The sequence below is a fragment of the Barbus barbus genome (genome assembly GCF_936440315.1).
Source record: "Barbus barbus genome assembly, chromosome: 25".
NCBI lineage: Eukaryota > Metazoa > Chordata > Actinopteri > Cypriniformes > Cyprinidae > Barbus > Barbus barbus.
In genome coordinates this window covers 7,027,322-7,043,969 of record NC_136753.1, presented here as the reverse complement: position 1 = coordinate 7,043,969, position 16,648 = coordinate 7,027,322, and the positions used below count along the sequence as shown (strand labels likewise).

At 39.3% G+C, this 16,648-nt stretch overlaps 1 protein-coding gene and 1 long non-coding RNA gene across 21 annotated transcripts in view; both read right to left on the bottom strand.

Annotated features, from left to right (window-relative positions):
- Window positions 1-16,648, bottom strand: part of LOC306845055 (bromodomain adjacent to zinc finger domain protein 2B-like) — an 82,504-nt gene that overhangs the window by 25,648 nt on the left and 40,208 nt on the right. For all 20 annotated transcript variants that reach the window (XM_079377590.1, XM_079377592.1, XM_079377604.1 and 17 more), the window contains exons 3-8: window positions 12,708-12,875; window positions 5,487-5,687; window positions 4,726-4,881; window positions 4,191-4,396; window positions 3,838-4,047; window positions 2,378-2,959 (exon numbers count right to left, since the gene is read on the bottom strand). In XM_079377590.1, coding sequence (XP_079233716.1) covers window positions 2,378-2,959; window positions 3,838-4,047; window positions 4,191-4,396; window positions 4,726-4,881; window positions 5,487-5,687; window positions 12,708-12,873 — 1,521 coding nt within the window. In that variant the 5' untranslated portion in view covers window positions 12,874-12,875. The remainder of the gene's footprint in view (window positions 1-2,377; window positions 2,960-3,837; window positions 4,048-4,190; window positions 4,397-4,725; window positions 4,882-5,486; window positions 5,688-12,707; window positions 12,876-16,648) is intronic.
- The window catches only part of LOC306845060, a 428,848-nt gene that overhangs the window by 395,883 nt on the left and 16,317 nt on the right, over window positions 1-16,648 (bottom strand). The window lies entirely within an intron of this gene.

Here is a 16,648-nt window from a genome sequence, read left to right as displayed (position 1 = left end):
ATAATATTTTAGTTTCTTTGATGAATATGGCTTTCCTGTAGCTCAAATAGTAGAGCATGGCGCTAGCAACGCCAAGGTCATGGGTTCGATTCCCAGGGAAAGCAAGAGCTGTAAAAACTGTAACTTGAATGCAATGTAAGTCGCTTTGGATAAAAGCGTCTGCTAAATGCATAAATGTAAATGTAAATGAATAGGAAGTTATAAAAGAACATCATTTATTTTGATTAGAAATCTTTTGTAATATTGTAAATGTTACACTTGTCACTTTTGATCAAATTATTGCATTCTTACTGATTAAAAGTATTAATTCCTTTTTTAATCTTTCTTACTGCAAACGGTAGAGCATCACAGTTTCGACAAAAATATTAAGAAGCACAACTTTGCACAAATTTCAACATCAGCATATTAGAATGATTTCTGACGAATCAAGTGACACTGAAGACTGGAGTAATGATGCTGAAATGCCTCTATTTTAAAGTGCCGTTCACAGTAAGGACTTTAATGATAGCTATAAATATAAAGTTTTAGCACGTATAATTTTATGAGAATAATGAACTGCAGACCTCAGCTATAACGAGAACAACACAGAGGAACAATATCGTTGGAATCACTTTTCTTTTATATTTATATCTATTTATACAATTAATCTATTTCTCAAAATCAAGCTGCTGTGGGGGAATACTGTTTTTGAAACAAAGTGAACCAGGTCTTGATTTCCTTGAACAAAGCACATCTTCAGAGAAAGTGAGATATGTATACTGAGAGCAAAGACGAGACGAGCAAGAAACAACAAATTGACTGATAAACAAAGAGAGAGGGGGAAAACAGCAGAGAGGGAGAGGTGGAGATGTGGTAATTGTGCTGGTTGTCATGTGGCCTAAGTGCTGGTGGAGAAAGACTGTGAGTGAGCATAATGCTGCTCTGACTCACTGGAACAGAGAACAACAGCGTGGCCATGACTCTATCAGCTCCACAACATTCATTAAGAAAGAAGGAATGCTCAAACACTGCCTGCCTTCAACCGCTCAGCACAAACGTTTGAAATCTTCATAGTACCATTATAGTTTACAGACTCATGAACATGAATGTACTGGAATAATAAACTGAAACTTCATTTTTGCATTTTCTTCAGAAAACTGCTGTTTTATGAGGTTGCTAGGGAATTCTAGATGGTGTGGCCAAGAAGCCCACCTCAAGGTATCTATGAAGTTCTGAAGCATTGTAATAAACTCCTTAAGTATGTAACAGGAGATACAACAGATGAAGTTTTATTCCATATTGTGGACTCAAAGTGAAACAGATTTTCAAAAGATAAAAGTAGGCCGGGAACTTGGTTGGTTCTATCCATCGGTTGTTGATTGGATGGAGGCAGATATCAATACAAGCTAGCAGTTGACAGAGAGAAGTCTGCAATTTCACAGATTTGTCTTGTGACCTTTTGTTAAATTTTCAAGTAAAAAAAAACAACAAACATATACATGGATGAATCATTCATAGTAAGATCAATTATTAAAATCTTGCATTTAGAAAAAAAACTATTTGGTAAACGTTCATTTCATGCCGTTTTATTAACCGCTAGACGAAAATCGTATCGTATCACACAACAGGCCACATGTTTTCAGGAAGCATTCAGACAACACAAACACCACATCCTCATGTATGAGCAAGAGCAACATTGTTAGTTGCCTTAGTAAGCACCACTAATAAAATCTAAATGTTATGAAACTGTTCCTCACTGTAACATAATAATAAAACCACTCTGGTTAATTACAAGTAGAAGAAAAAACTATATTAACCTCTTCAACAGTAATTTCAAGGCAACATAAGAAGAGGTGGGGAAAAGGCACATTTATTACACTCATTTGCTGAAATCTGGACCCTTAAGAAGTCATGGAGTTAATTGCCTGTTGGTCTTGCTTCAGTAATTCTAATAAAGCGATGCACATTGTCACTTTCATTTACCAACTAAAGCCACGCAGTAGGGAAGCCAGTCCTACTGATAAGATAATGGAGCTGTCCTTTCTGTCCTTTTCTCTGCATTTCTGTCTTCAACACACTCACAAACACACACACACACACACAAATAATTCTCTCTCCCCCTCACATTCTCCCTCTCTGTTACTCTGACCTTTTCAAATAAGCTGGTCAATAAGGAGAGACACGTCCTGAATACCAACAGCACCCTAAAAGCGATAATCCTAAATTGGTTTAAAAGATACGGACACAAACTGTGGAGAATTTGCTTTAGCTGGTTTGCTTTTCTGGAAAATGAAAATGTGGACACAGGCCTTGAGGGAAAAGCGGGATTAATGTATGGACTTGAAGGATGAACAGTCTCACATTTCTCCTGCCAGACCGTGGCAGACTGTCTACTCACCTGTTTCAGTCTGTAGTCAGCAGTGACTTGTGCCAGAGAACTTTCCAGAAACTTCCTGCTGGTCAGCGCGTCCAGCGCTGGAGATTGGGACTTCTGGGAGGAAGCTTGAGATTGCGCTTTGAGGGAAGGGGTGAGAGGGGGCGGTTTGGGGGAAGAAGACAGGGGGAGGAGTTTTGGAGGGGAGGGGACTGAGAGTGGTTTGGGGGAGGAGCATAACGAGAGTGGGAGGGGCTGAGGTGAGGAAGTAAGGGGCTTGGTAGTGGCTGATGTGATTTTTGGAGAGGAGGTGCGATGCTGTGGAGAATGTTTAGGAGACTGTGCGATTAGCGCTAAAGGTTTAGCGGCAACAGCCAGGCCTGTGGACTGAATGACGCTGGTGTGGAGGGGTCTTTCCCTGGCTCTGCTACCCGATAGAGACAGCAGAGGGGGTTGAGACAGGCCTGGAGGAGGTGGAGAGCGATGCAGATGCACTGGAGGAGAGGGCTCTAAAGGTACACTGCCCGACAGGCCTCCGTGGAAGTCTTTGGCTGCCAACAGCCTGGTCTTTTCCTTCTTACTGAGCCCAGAGTTTGGCGTCACAATCTGAGCAAACAAGACAGAGAGAAGTCCATTTGTTGAGTAAGGTTTTTTTTTTTTTTTTTACTCTAAAGTCAACAATCACTCTCACTGAACCTCAGCATTAAACAGTTTGTTTTTGTTACTCTAACTTTAAGACACTCTCAAAAAATATTTAGGCCTTATTTTAAGATTCATGCATTTTAATTCCACTGAAATTCAAAAAAGAAATAAACATAATGTGATACATATTTGTCTGTTATACATAAATTAAATGAGTAAGAAACAGTAAGATTTCTGCACTCAAATAAAATCATGACAATCTATTTAAATACATTTATTACACATTTTTTAAATGCATTTATTCAGTTTGCTTAGAATAAGCATAAACCTGTCCACTGTGAAAACAATTAAATATATTTAGTCAAATATTATAATAAATTATTAAAATATTAACATGGTTAAAATATGGCCATCTGTGGGATATTTCATTTAGTTAAAATGTTTGAGATTGAAACAAATTAGATTTATTGATGATAAATATATAAAACTCATTCTATTTGTTAGTAATATTATAGAAATGTTCCCTGTATTTTAAATTTTTTTATTTATGCATGACTCGCCAATATTATGTATATACATTATGTTTATTGAGTTTATGTTAAAATCATGTAATTCAAATTTTACATTCAATTAAAATCCACAAACCTTAAATTTAGGACTAAATATTTTTGAGTGACCTTCTGTTATGTTACTTTTTTCGAAAGTGACTTCAAATGCACTGGAGCAATCTGGGGTTAAGTGGTTTACTCAGTGGTTCAGTGGTGCAATGGTAAGGTTCGAACCTGCAACCTTTTGGTTTCCTTCCCAGAAACAGTAATAAGCTAATATGAGCAGCATCTTACTTTCATTTTCTTTTTTTTCTGCCGCTCCTTTTCTGAGTCAGACTCCTCACTGTCTTTACTCTGCTCATCTTCATCATCATCATCATCTTCTTCTTCTTCTCCAAGATCATCGATATCGCTGCTGCTCACGCCGTCGCTGTCAGTATCCAGCGATGATCCAGATTCACTCTCGCTTACGCCAGACCCCTCTACCTGCTTCTTTCGGCCTTTCTGCATGAGTTAACACAGACGTCAATCACGAGTCAATTTTACTGAATTCAACAAACAGTTAAATATTTGCTCATGTATAAAAACTGTTTGTGTGTTTAGACTGCAAACTGCATGTCTGTCCCTCGTATGTCATGATGTTGTACCTTCTCTTTAGGTTTCTGTGAGGGTTTCTCCTGAAGCTCCACTGTGCTGTTGCTATGGTGACTGGCCTTGCGGTCGCGGGCTTTGGCGTTGAGTGTCCGGGTGTGTTCAGGGGGCCGGAGCGCGGGGGAGGGGGAGGCAGTAGCCGAAACCGTTCCTTTAGCCACAGATGGAGACAGTGATCGACCATTCACAGCTCCGTTCACACCTGCGCACAAAAGAGTTCACATGAACCAATCAGATGCTTTTAAATGATGCAAATTCTTGCTACAAGTTACAGAAACAAATAAAGATTTCCATCAACATATACACTATGTCAAATAGCCTTTGTCATGGATTTCTGGAGTTTAAGCTGCTGAAGATCTCCTTATGAATTCAGCACTGGAGGCGACTGCTCAAGGCGATGATTACTGTGAGTACACCAGCCTGAAGGCTACATTACTGCTGCATTAGTTTTGTTTAACTTTAAGTCTGCCTCCAAGGGATAGTATACATTTCCAGGAGGCAAATATAGACTAGGGTTTTACAGAGTAATACCTTTGGAGGCCTGACTGCTCTTGCTGGGTGTTTTGGATGTGTAAGGATTGGCCTCGTGGTTGTGCAGCGGTGGGGCAAACATAGGCGGCAGACCTAGAAAAGGCGGGAAGAAGGCTGGAGGACTCCGTCCATGTGCTTCTGCTGCTCTCCACCATTCTGAGAAAGGAAAGAGTAAATTACCTCATGATTTTACGGCGGACAATCTAAATGAGACAAAACTGAAATACATATTTGATAATATTCTTATTATTATAGTATTTAATTATTACAGTATTATAATAAAACACTATTACTTAAAGGGATAGTTTTATAGTTGAATGGAGAGACAAATGAAGATATTTTAATGAAATCTGAGAGATTTCCGTCCCAGAAAGGATAATAAATTTAAACTTGAATAAACAGATCGTTAAACTAATCCATATGTATTGAGCGGTTTAGTTCAAATTTTCTGAAAAGACTTGATAGCTTTATATGATGAAAAGATTAAATTTAGGCTTGTATTCACATATTTACACTGATCAGTGAACCTAAACAGAAGCTCAACCTTCCTTGCTTGACGCATCAGAACCACAGAAGCTCAACTGTGTTGCATAACACACAAAACTCTTACAGGTTTGGAACAACATGAGGGTAAGTAAATGAAGACAGAATTTTAATTTTGGGGTGAACTATCCCTTTAATATTGATTTATGTATATTATACTTTTGTGTCATTTAGTTACATAGGACTTGGTGTCATCAGGCATTCATTCACATACATACCTGTGAAGGCTCCTATCTGTGGGTGAGCTGCGAGGGCAGCAGAGACCCCCAGTCCTCCTAGACCCCCAAACTCTGGGCGGGCCATCGCCGGTGACAGCAGACCAAAGGCTGGGTGGGCCATCAGCGGATATGCGCTGGGCACAGAGGTCACTGAGCTGACACTGAAGGGCTGGTCACTGCCCGTCATCCCAAACAGAGGACCTGCCCCATCAAACACACACAAAACCAATACACATTTAGCATTAGGTAATCATACAAACTAGATTATTTTTAAAAGTTAATGTTTAAAACAAACAAAAATAATTTGGCACATTGTGGGGGGGGGGGGGGGGGACAAATTATATTCTATATAACCTACAGTAAGTATTAATACCGTACCCAGGTTTGCTTCTAAAATAAACTGGTAAATAAACTTTTTTTTTTTTTTTCATTGAATGTAGTAAGAATATAAATCTCTCTGCCTCTAGTGACACTCTAGGAATAGAGAGGGAAGTTATTTGTATGAGAACGAGAGTGAGTGTTGAGTGATTCAGAGTTCAGTGAGGGCTTCTGTGTGTTCTGAGTGTTTAAAGCATTTTGTCAAGGTGTGTGGGCTTGTGTGTGTGTGTATCAAAGAGAGGTTCAGGGTGTTGTATAGCTTTCGGTGTGCGCACACCTATAGACTCGTAGTGCTGTATCAGCCCCTGAAGCCACATATCTGGAAATGACTATGAGCAATGCACATGAAGCTGCATTTTCAGCCACAAAGGCCTGAGACGTTTATGTTTGCACGTCCAATAAAGGACACAGCATGAGCAATTTCTGATTTGCATTGTTTGTCTGTAATATACACGAGAACAGACATGGAGGGGTTTCCCTGCATGTCCCCAGACGTTAGCTACACATGACGAAACCTCCCCTTGGGTTAATTTGGGGACATCTTATAAAATGAGTCAATCTCTTTTTTTAAGCTAAAATACTGAAAGTTTTCTGTTAGGGGTAGAGAGAGAGTCTATTGTATTTATAATTAAATAATAAATTAAAATTATATAGTTATTTATAAAAAACACAACAGTCCGTGTTATGTCTTCATTTAGGCCGCCAAGTAAATGTGTGTGAGAGACTCAATGAGAGACAGTTTGATGGCTGTTAATGTTAATGTAATCACAGGCTTTCTGACAGTATTTGATTAATAACTATGATCAGACCAAATGAAAGTCTCCGCGTGATAGAACAAGGAAGAAGTGGGAGAGAAGACGCCCAAAGCGTTCCTGCATCTCCACAATATTCTACAAGATATCACAACACCCTCTCTGAGTTCGATAAATCACTTCAATCTCTTGTTTGACATTGTATAGGCTCCCGGTATACATGTAAACACAGAGCTCTTCATATTAATCATTGTCGTAGTCATCATTATCATCCAGATTGCATCCTTTCTGGGATCGATCTCTTCTGGCAGCGCTGATGCTGCCCATTGTCTCCTTCAGGAGTCACATGTAATTTCTAAGCCGCATATTTCATGCAAATTCAATTTCCATTAGGGAGCACAGAGAAGAAAGGCTTGAGCGCACCGTTCCGCCAGCACAGCACTGCGCCAGCTCTCTCTCGCACACACACACACACACACACACACACAGAGAAAAGTGATGATGGGAAATGCAGGATTTTTGCAGATAGCTATAACTCCAGGAGGGACAGAGAGGAGGAGAGGGCCTTGCCTTCCCTTTGCTATTGTTTATGTTTGAAGACTGTAGGAACTGTCTGCTGCATGCAGATTTTTTGCAGCATTTTTTCCTGGAGTCCACTTAGAATGTTTGTCCATTTGAAAAGTCCAAGAAAACAGTCATAATTTAGTCTTACATGGCTATTTTCCACTCTCTCTGACCCTTAAAAACGACTTTCTTGCCTGTCAAAACCCATATTCTCCATTTTATATACATTTCAGTCCGTTCCTTCAGTAATTTTTACTGTTGTTCTGCAAATATTCGAGGAAGAAATCCAGTCATTTCATTAGAAAGACACACAATTGGGAATTTTGCGTGACCAACAGAAAGCTGCTTGTTTTGAAAGCAACTTCTGTGTGAGATGTGCTTCATGACACTATTGACAACAGACAAATGGACCACTTCTTGCCCGCAAAATTTTGTGACAGCACCTTAAGACTTGGAATATAGTGTATCCACAGTCATGTCAACTGCATTTATGATTCTTTGTCGTCATTTCATCTTGACACAACGCTGGTCACCACTTCTCCATTTATTTTCCACAGAAGAAAAAAGACATGAGGGTGAGTAAACAATGACAGTTTGGGTTACTATTCCTTGAAAAGCCAGAGTTGCGCAGTAGCGTTGCCATCAAAAAACGTGACGTTATTTTATTGATTTTGAAGCAAGGTACAAACATTAACAGAGAGAGTGTTATATTTCACTGATAATATTTAAGCACGCCACACGTCTGCTATTTTTTGACAGCCATTTAGAATCAGAACTAGTGACGCTAGTTTTGTGAATAATGGGTTTGATCGTGTTAAGTTGAATTTGTGATTCCATCTGAATCATCCAGATCCATTGAACAGTGAGCAGTTTCTCATGCAGTAAAAGAGCAAGGGCATGGTTCAGTTTTGAATGATGTGCAATATTCACCCAGAATCAATTGAAAACTACAAATGTATAATTTGTAAGTGATGAAAGTTTTCATTCAGTGTGTCCTAGAGAAATCAGTAAAATGCCCACTGTGTTTGAGACACATTTTAATGTTTTATTTATCACATTGGTATTTATTACAGCAACTTGTTAGTCTGAGATTCTTTTTTGCCAGATTCATTAAGAGAAGTCGTTCAAAGAGTTGTTTGTTACTGAATCGGACCACACTGGTCACACTGTATTTTTGTTTTTGCACGCAGCCAATTAACTCTTATTTCAAAAGAGCAGGAAAATCCTGTTTTGCATGATATGTCTTCTTTTAATTAGGCTCTAGAACGGAAAAGAGAAGAAAGAATACGACAGACAGATTTCAGCTCCCGAGCTTAAGGCCTGTCCTTTTTAATTCTCACACACACAAATCCAGTACAGCCTGTGTGTTTCGTGGGTTTGTCCTGATATAGTGGCGACGGAAAAAAGAACGAAAAGAAGGAGCTTGAGAAGGAGAGAGGCGGATGTGAAGATAAATGAGAGGAAATATTCCCCCAAAGACCATCATCCGCTCCTGCTGGCACACACACACACACACACACACACACAAACACACACAGTGGCAGAAACGCCAGTTTCATATTAATGCGCTTTCAGCCGGCAATAATTAAATCAGCCTCTGAGAGGAGCAGAGCAGAATTACCGGATTACCTGATATCCTTCTTATTTTATCTTTCTCCTTCGTTCTCTCTCCCCGTCTCTCTTTTTCTTCGCTTGTCCCCCACCCCCCCACCAACACACCTTCCCATGTTCTCCATCTTCTGACAAACCGAGCCATCTTGAAAAGCAGCACTGTCCTCCCCCACCTGTCTCCTTGCTCGCTCTCTTATGTGGGATGCGGCGGAAGCCGATTAATGTGCCCTCCGTTTGCATCAATCACATTTCTACAGACAGATCTGACAGCCGACTTAATTGTCTGTGTGTCTGAGGGGGACGGCGAGAAAAAGTGCGAACATGTGGCCACCGTTTGTTCTGCGAGAGGTTAAAATATTCTCTGTTTAAGCCCAGATGCACCTCGTTCTCGACCTGAACATCATCTATCGCTCTGGCACGCTTGTGGGCCGGTGATTTAGTGGGACAAAGTGTTAATTGCGTTTAAAGCGGTAATGATAGCGCTGTGAGAACATGTCGAGGGATAGTCGCATTCTGAACGTTAATCAGCTCAACTAGGACTGAATTACCGAGGTCCTCTTGTCTGTTTAACCCAAGTAAATCACTTTGTTTTTGGATTTCTTCACATGAGCAGGAATGCTTATTGTACAGAATATTACAGGTAATCACAGCCATAGTGATATTCAGTAATACAGCACTCTTGCTTCTGAAATATTGTTTTATAGCTATAAAACTGTTCTATAAACAAAAGGTCCCAGACACAATATGGCCAGCTATTTTATTTTTGCACAGCCAACAAAAATAGTCCCAAAAGAGGACAAAGCAGGATCAAGTGATGGAATTCTATGTAGCAATCGCAGACAAGTGGAGTGATGCAAACTCTCCCAGTTCTATTTTATGAAACTCAGCACTCTTGGAAATGAAAATTTCATGTTTTCAAGATTAACTATTTAATGTGTTACTGGACAAACTAGCTGGCTAACTGGTCTTCAGAATGCCCAGAATAACAGGCTGGTTTCAGGTTCATCAGTAAAGCAGAAAGAAAAGAAAACGTTGAATTATTTTTGTCAAGACACACTCAGGCAAAATGATCAAAAATAGCAACAAAAATAGTTGAATCCATGTTTGGCTTCAGCGGTGATGCTTTAAATTTAAAGACTAAACATCTAAAATAAAAGAGTTTTATAGCATGGTTTAAAGCATTGTTAGTACTAAAAATATAAAAATTTTAAAATAATATATATATAACGTCAGCACCACCAATTGAATAGTCAGCCATTAGATGACTAGTCAACTGCATCATGACCCATCCCAACATGGAATGCCACTTTTTCTTATCATATTAGTTGACTGAAGCTAACTACTGTACAATAGAGACATATAGTGAAAATTGGAATAGATTTAGTACATGTCAGAAGCCAGAACTGAACCTGCATTATCCACATGAGCACCATGTCTCAACTTGTAAGAAGTATCTGCAGTAACCACTAAGCCACAGCTCTGACTAAAACCGGAGCTTTATATTTTATTTCTGTGAAAACAGAACAACAAAGTGTTGGTGAGTACTTGAACCTGAATTTTGCTGGGTACTTGAATTTCAAGAGAGACGAGCCGGAGCTGGAATTACATATTCAAAAATCCAAAACTCTGAAGGGAAAAATAGCAAAAACAAAGGGTCTCCCTTCACCGCGACTCCCCTTGTCGGGCTGGTGAGGAAGTAGAAGAGTGGAAAGCCGTGTGGAATATCAACTGTTAATGAGAGTCTCGTCAGAAAACGACACTGGGCCAAAAACGAAACCAGAGCAGACAGAGCGAAATTACAAACAGGAACGAGTCAGTGGAGCCTTACAAACTTCACAGTTTATAGAGGAGAGGAGGATATTTAAGAGTGTCAGGAAGGATGGAGGGAAAGCAGTGTTATTGTGCCTGTGCGTTCACGTGTGCGCGTGTGTTTATGTGAAGGGGGGTGGAGAGTGAGATGACAGCAGTATTAACAAAGGCCTAGTTAATTGGTTGAGATTCATTAATGCAGCAGCTTTTCAATTTGCAGCCAAAACTGTGAGTGCTAAATCCTGGACGGTGTTTTCACATACTGAACAATAAGTCGGTAATTACGACAGGAGCAAGTCAGTGGCTTTCTTCAGCCCTGACTGCGCCACAGAATGAACAAAACACAAGAGGGAGGGAGAAGAGATGCTTTATCAGATAGAAAGACTATGGTCAGTTGGAAAAGCGATTAATATACAAGTTCATCCAAAAATGCAAATTCTTTCATTGTTTATTTACCTAAAGAAAGAAAGAAAGTGTTTTCTTTCTTCGGTGAAACACAAGGGTTTCAAGCTCCACAAGTAACCAAAAAAGGTTTTAACTGATTCTGGGTAATCATTTAATTTTACATCAGCGCTGTTGTTGTTGTTTTTTGTATCCTAGTACTGATTTATTTAGTGAGAAGCCTTTCACAGTTCAGTGGGTGAGTGAGCTGAGCAATGCAGACTGAATTGTGAATCGATTTTGTTAAGCTGTTCAACGATTCATTTACAAATCAGCCATCGCTAGTACTGATTCAAAACAGCCACCAGTTATGTGACTTAATTTCTTAAATATTGTCAGGAATAAAATGTAATGTGGTAGTGTTTTTAGCTTGCTAAAACAGTTCTTGTAATCACTTTGTTACTAAGAAATGCTGTTAAACTAATAGCTTCGCTATTTGCATAGATGCTATTGCATAACACTAACTTTCAAGGGGGTAGTTCATCATTGAATCAGATTTTTGCATTTCCAAACTTGTATAACTTTCATTCCACTCTGGAACAATGACAAAATGAAAAGTTCTGAAGAATGTTCATGCAGCTTTAGCGCTAACTTAATACAAGAAAAAGACAAAAATAACTGCTGAAAATCTTCCCCATCGCCATAACTCTCAAATCTCATTCATGATTACATCAAATTTAAATATGACATCAAATGTATCACTGATGATAAATCAACACACATCTTGCTCACATAAAGCTATTGTATGGCCTTAAATGACTTAAAGGGATAGCTCACTAAAAATTTAATTTTGTCATTTACTCTCTCTCATGTCAATCAAAACCATGATGCTTCAGTTCATCTTCAGATGATATTTTTGATATTTTCTCATCATTTTTTGTCCATCCCTTTAAATTTCACACAACTATAACTTTCACTCATCAAAAAGTTCATAAAGACATCATAAAAGTAATCCATATGAATGAAGTTTCATAATGAACACATTTAATTTAGGATTTTATTCATATATAACACACATAGAGCACATCACATATGGTAAATGTAAGCTCAACCGTACTTGCTTGAGATTACACATCAAGCAAACCTTTTAATATAGAGTCATAAGTACTACCTTTATAGTACTTTTATGGGGCTCTTGACAGCCCCAGCTCTAATTACAAAAAAAAGAACAGTCTGGACTCTCTGCAAAATTCTCCTTTTCTGCTCCCCAGAAAAAATAAATAAGTTTGAGTTTGGAACGACATGAGGAACAGTAAATGATGACAGACTTTCATTTTTGGCAGAACTATCCCTTTAACAGAATAGAATCTGAGAAAATGAACACTTGTGCCTTATCAGACAAGACTCAATCAGCAGAGAACATTTGCGCTTTATCACATGTCACTCAGAGGAAAAAAAAAAGATGCTTCATCAGACAGGAAGAGAGGTCCCTGATGACATCAGTCTCCAATCTGCCGCCAACCACGCAGTCTAAACTTGGAGACGGGCTCAAAGCGTGCCTGTGCGACACTCGGTGGTGTGTGTGTGGAAATGTGCTGGAGTGTGATTGTGCGTGAGGTTTGACTGAGCACTTTTCACACTGTAACAATAAGCAACCCTTGCGTCAGGGCATGAAAGAGTGTGTGTGTGTGTGTGTATGTGTGTGTGTGTGCGCACAAGTTCTTACCGCATGTGCCGAGCGAGGCCGTGGCTCCGTGGTTCAGGCTGCTCTTGGCATTGGAGGCTGCTGTGGATGAGGAAGAGGAAGAGGAGGAAGATGTTGACGCAGAGGTGACGGTGTGGACGGAGGCCGGGGTGGTGGAAGGCGAGGCCAGCCGTTCTCCAGACTCCATATCTGTCAAGCACAATCCAATCGATAATTAGAGCAAGCTCTTGCACGCACACACGGCCTGCCACTCTTCCTTTCACATTTCACTTGCCATGAACAATATTTCTATTTAACACCAGTCAGTCTCCTTCACACACACACACACACACACACACACACACAAACACACACACGTCTGCTCGCAAGACTAACCAACCCCACGAGCATATTACTACAGGACCACACATTAACGTCCCATTTGGGCAGAGGGTTTGTTCGGCTTGTCACGTTAACCATTCATTCACTGTCAAGATCCCCTTCAATAGGATACAAGAGAGACTGACACGGGCTCACACACTTTTGCACACACACACACAAAGTGAGCAGCGCACTGATTTACAAGACTATTCAGAGCCATTTTTACACAGCGTAAAACAAGCGTTCTCACACTTGATGTGCTTAACAGGCAAATTATGCCTTTAACTGTTTCTGTGGAGATTTCACAGTTTGGAGAGATGCATATTAAAGACAGTCGCACGCAGCCAACATATACACACACAAATCCCCACAAGCCTTCTTGAATTTCTTTTTTCCCTCCTCAAAACATACCATATCCGCACGTACTTTAAATGCATGAAAATATGATTACCAGCCGTTAGCGTGTGATTCAAGCAGAAAAAACCTGACTGCTGAAGACAAGTTAAACATTTTATGTGTTTGGAAATCTTGAGCTTGGTCGCACGTCCGCATGGATGCTAATGTCATGAGGAGATTTTGATGGGGGAAGTGGCAGAGAGTGCCACGGTGTAACACACATGGCTTTGTTATTCTGTCATTATATATAAACACTCATGGCCCGTCCCCTGAGCGGCTCTTCTTCTTGCATGTCTCACACACACACACAAACACACATGCATACACAAACCGATTAGATCTCAGAGATGGAAGCGTCTATAAAATATCAACTAACAGCCGCTTTTTAACCATTTTCCCCTCACTCATACCCTGTCTCCAAATGTCAAAGGCCACCAGGTCATGACCCTGCCAATTCAAGTTCATGGCAGGTTACTCTAAATGAATGCTATCTTGAAATTCAGCCCTAAATAACCACCCAAACACTGCTCAGTGGAAAGCAACGATTGAATTATACACAGTGCTTGAATATATCTTGGTGAAATTGCTAAGTAAATCACAAATGAACATTCAGTCAGATAACACTTTCTAACACAGACACAGTAATAAAAATGTGAAAAGAGATATTGCGAGTTACTTCCTTTACAGAAACACACAGAAAATGCTAAGAAGACTGAAGGAGGATTTTCTAAAACACACAATCATATCTCACACATAATATGTGACCCTGGACCACAAAACCAGTCTTACGTCGCTGGGGTATATTTGTAGCAATAGCCAAAAATACATTGTATGGGTCAAAATTTTTTTTTTTGCTTTTATGCAAAAAATCATTAGGATTTTAAGTAAAGATCATGTTCCATGAAGATATTTTGTAAATTTCCTACTGTAAATATATAAAAACTTAAGTTTTGATTAGTAATATGCATTGCTAAGAAGAACTTTAAAGGCGATTTTCTCAGTATTTAGATTTTTTTGCACCCTCAGATTCCAGATTTTCAAATAGTTGTATCTTGGCTAAATATTGTCCGATCATAAACTATAAATCAATGGAAAGCTTATTTATTCAGCTTTCAGATGATGTATAAATCTCAATTTAAAAAATTGACCTTTATGACTGGTTTCGTGGTCCAGGGTCACATATATAAAATATAAATACATTTTAAATTATTAGAGTGTAATATTTCTGAATTAAATTTCCTACATTTCACTGCTGGTTAAAAATGTATAATTGTGTTTGTGACAAATAAAAATCTTGAAAATCCTGAATCTTAAGGCTGCATTTATTTGATCAAAAATACAGTAAAACAATAATACAATTTAATTAAACAATTTTAAATATTAGATTTTTTAATGTTTTCTATTTTAATATATTGTAAACTAATTTATTTTCAGCAGAAAGTTGTATTTTTGTAAAAAAAAAAAAAATCATTTAAAATAACATTTTATTTTTATATACATTTTAATTAATACATGTCTTTCTTTATTTAGTCATTTATTTAGTATCATTTTTTAAATGGAATTTATTCTTTTGATGCAAAGCCGAATTTTCATCAGACATTAATTCAATCTTCAGCATCATATGATTCTTCAAAAATTATTCTAATATGCTGATTTGCTGCTCAAGTATTTCTTATCATTATCACTGTTGCAAACAGTTGTGATATTTAATATCTTTATGGAAACCATGATGATTTTTTTTTCAGGATTCTTTAATTAATAGAAAGTTTGAACAAAACAGCAGTTTAAAAGAATAAATCTTTTGTAGCATTATAAATGTCTTTACTGTCACTTTTGATCAATTCAATGCATCCTTGCTGAATAAATGCATCAATTTCTTAAAAAAAAAACCTTACAGACCTCAAACTTTTGAATGGTACTGTTCATAGGTTATATCATCTACCTCTTTACAGCGATTAACTTAGCGTGATTACCTTAAACATCAACGTTAACAGACGAGGGTCTCAAAATAATTCATTACAACAACCATGATTACTGCAATAATGGTATGCCAGGATATTTAAGGATCCAATCCTGACTTAATTATCAGAAATTAAAACAGCTTTAGCATCAGAATTAGTCTGATTTTATAGCTAATTAGCCATCTTCCACTGTGGCACTGGAAGGCAGGCATCATAATCTCCGTGAGCTGCGTAATTAATTTGACTTGGTGCATGCGGCCAATGAGATTGTTGGAAAAAACAGCAGGTCCCGGATCCTGCGAATGAGTGAATCATATGCTAATCGCGATCCGGGTGCTTTGCGGGATACGTTTAGTCCGTGCAATATGGACGACACCTTTGGTTCTCGAGCCAGCCGGGAGAAACGCGAACTCGATTCCCATGAACGTGCTTCCAGAGAGAGACACTACATAAAGCTGTGTTATTTAATTTAACCTGAAAATCAATCATACACTCCTGAGGCAGTGAAATATACTGCTGAGGTTGCTGTGTTTGGGAGAGTGTGTGAGTGTAATTTAAGTTTCTATGTGTGTGTGTTACTCATAATGCCTCGTATCTGTCTCTAAACGCGCACATGACACACACTTCTCACTTGTTATGGCCCGTGGTAACAGATGGCCAATGCTAGCCACGCTAATCTGCCAACAGAGTCGTCAGCATGGATCAGTGCTAATCAGAGCACGCCAGCAACCACACCGACACAAAGACTCCATTTTCCTCAACCAGAACACGCTCAGCACAGGCCCGTCACCTTCCCGGTGACCTGTGGCAGGGGAACAGCGACCTTTGACCTCATATCGCTGCTTATTCTCAGCTGCAGCGGCATAAACGTTCATTCCAACAACCGGTAAGTACACAGCACGCGGAATACATGTTATTTTCACAAGGGCGTGAGATTGTGGTTAACGAGTGTCCAAATGCATCCATCTCCCCGGCCCTTATGACTCATTGATTGGTCGCAGCGCTGCGTCGCCATTGGCTGGAGCAGCTTTCCTGAAGCGTGAGATGGCTTCGCCTGTCGCAAGACACGGTTGCTTGGTGACACTGGCAGTCACACCACCGTCAGCGTCCCAGGATGCACAGAGAGAGAAAGAGAGCATGTGCGGCATCGTGATAAAAACACCAGTCTCTAAATCAAGGAGGGGAGGGCGGATGGTGAAGAGAAATGATATGTGGGTGGTGGCCTGTACAAAGAGGTGTGGGATT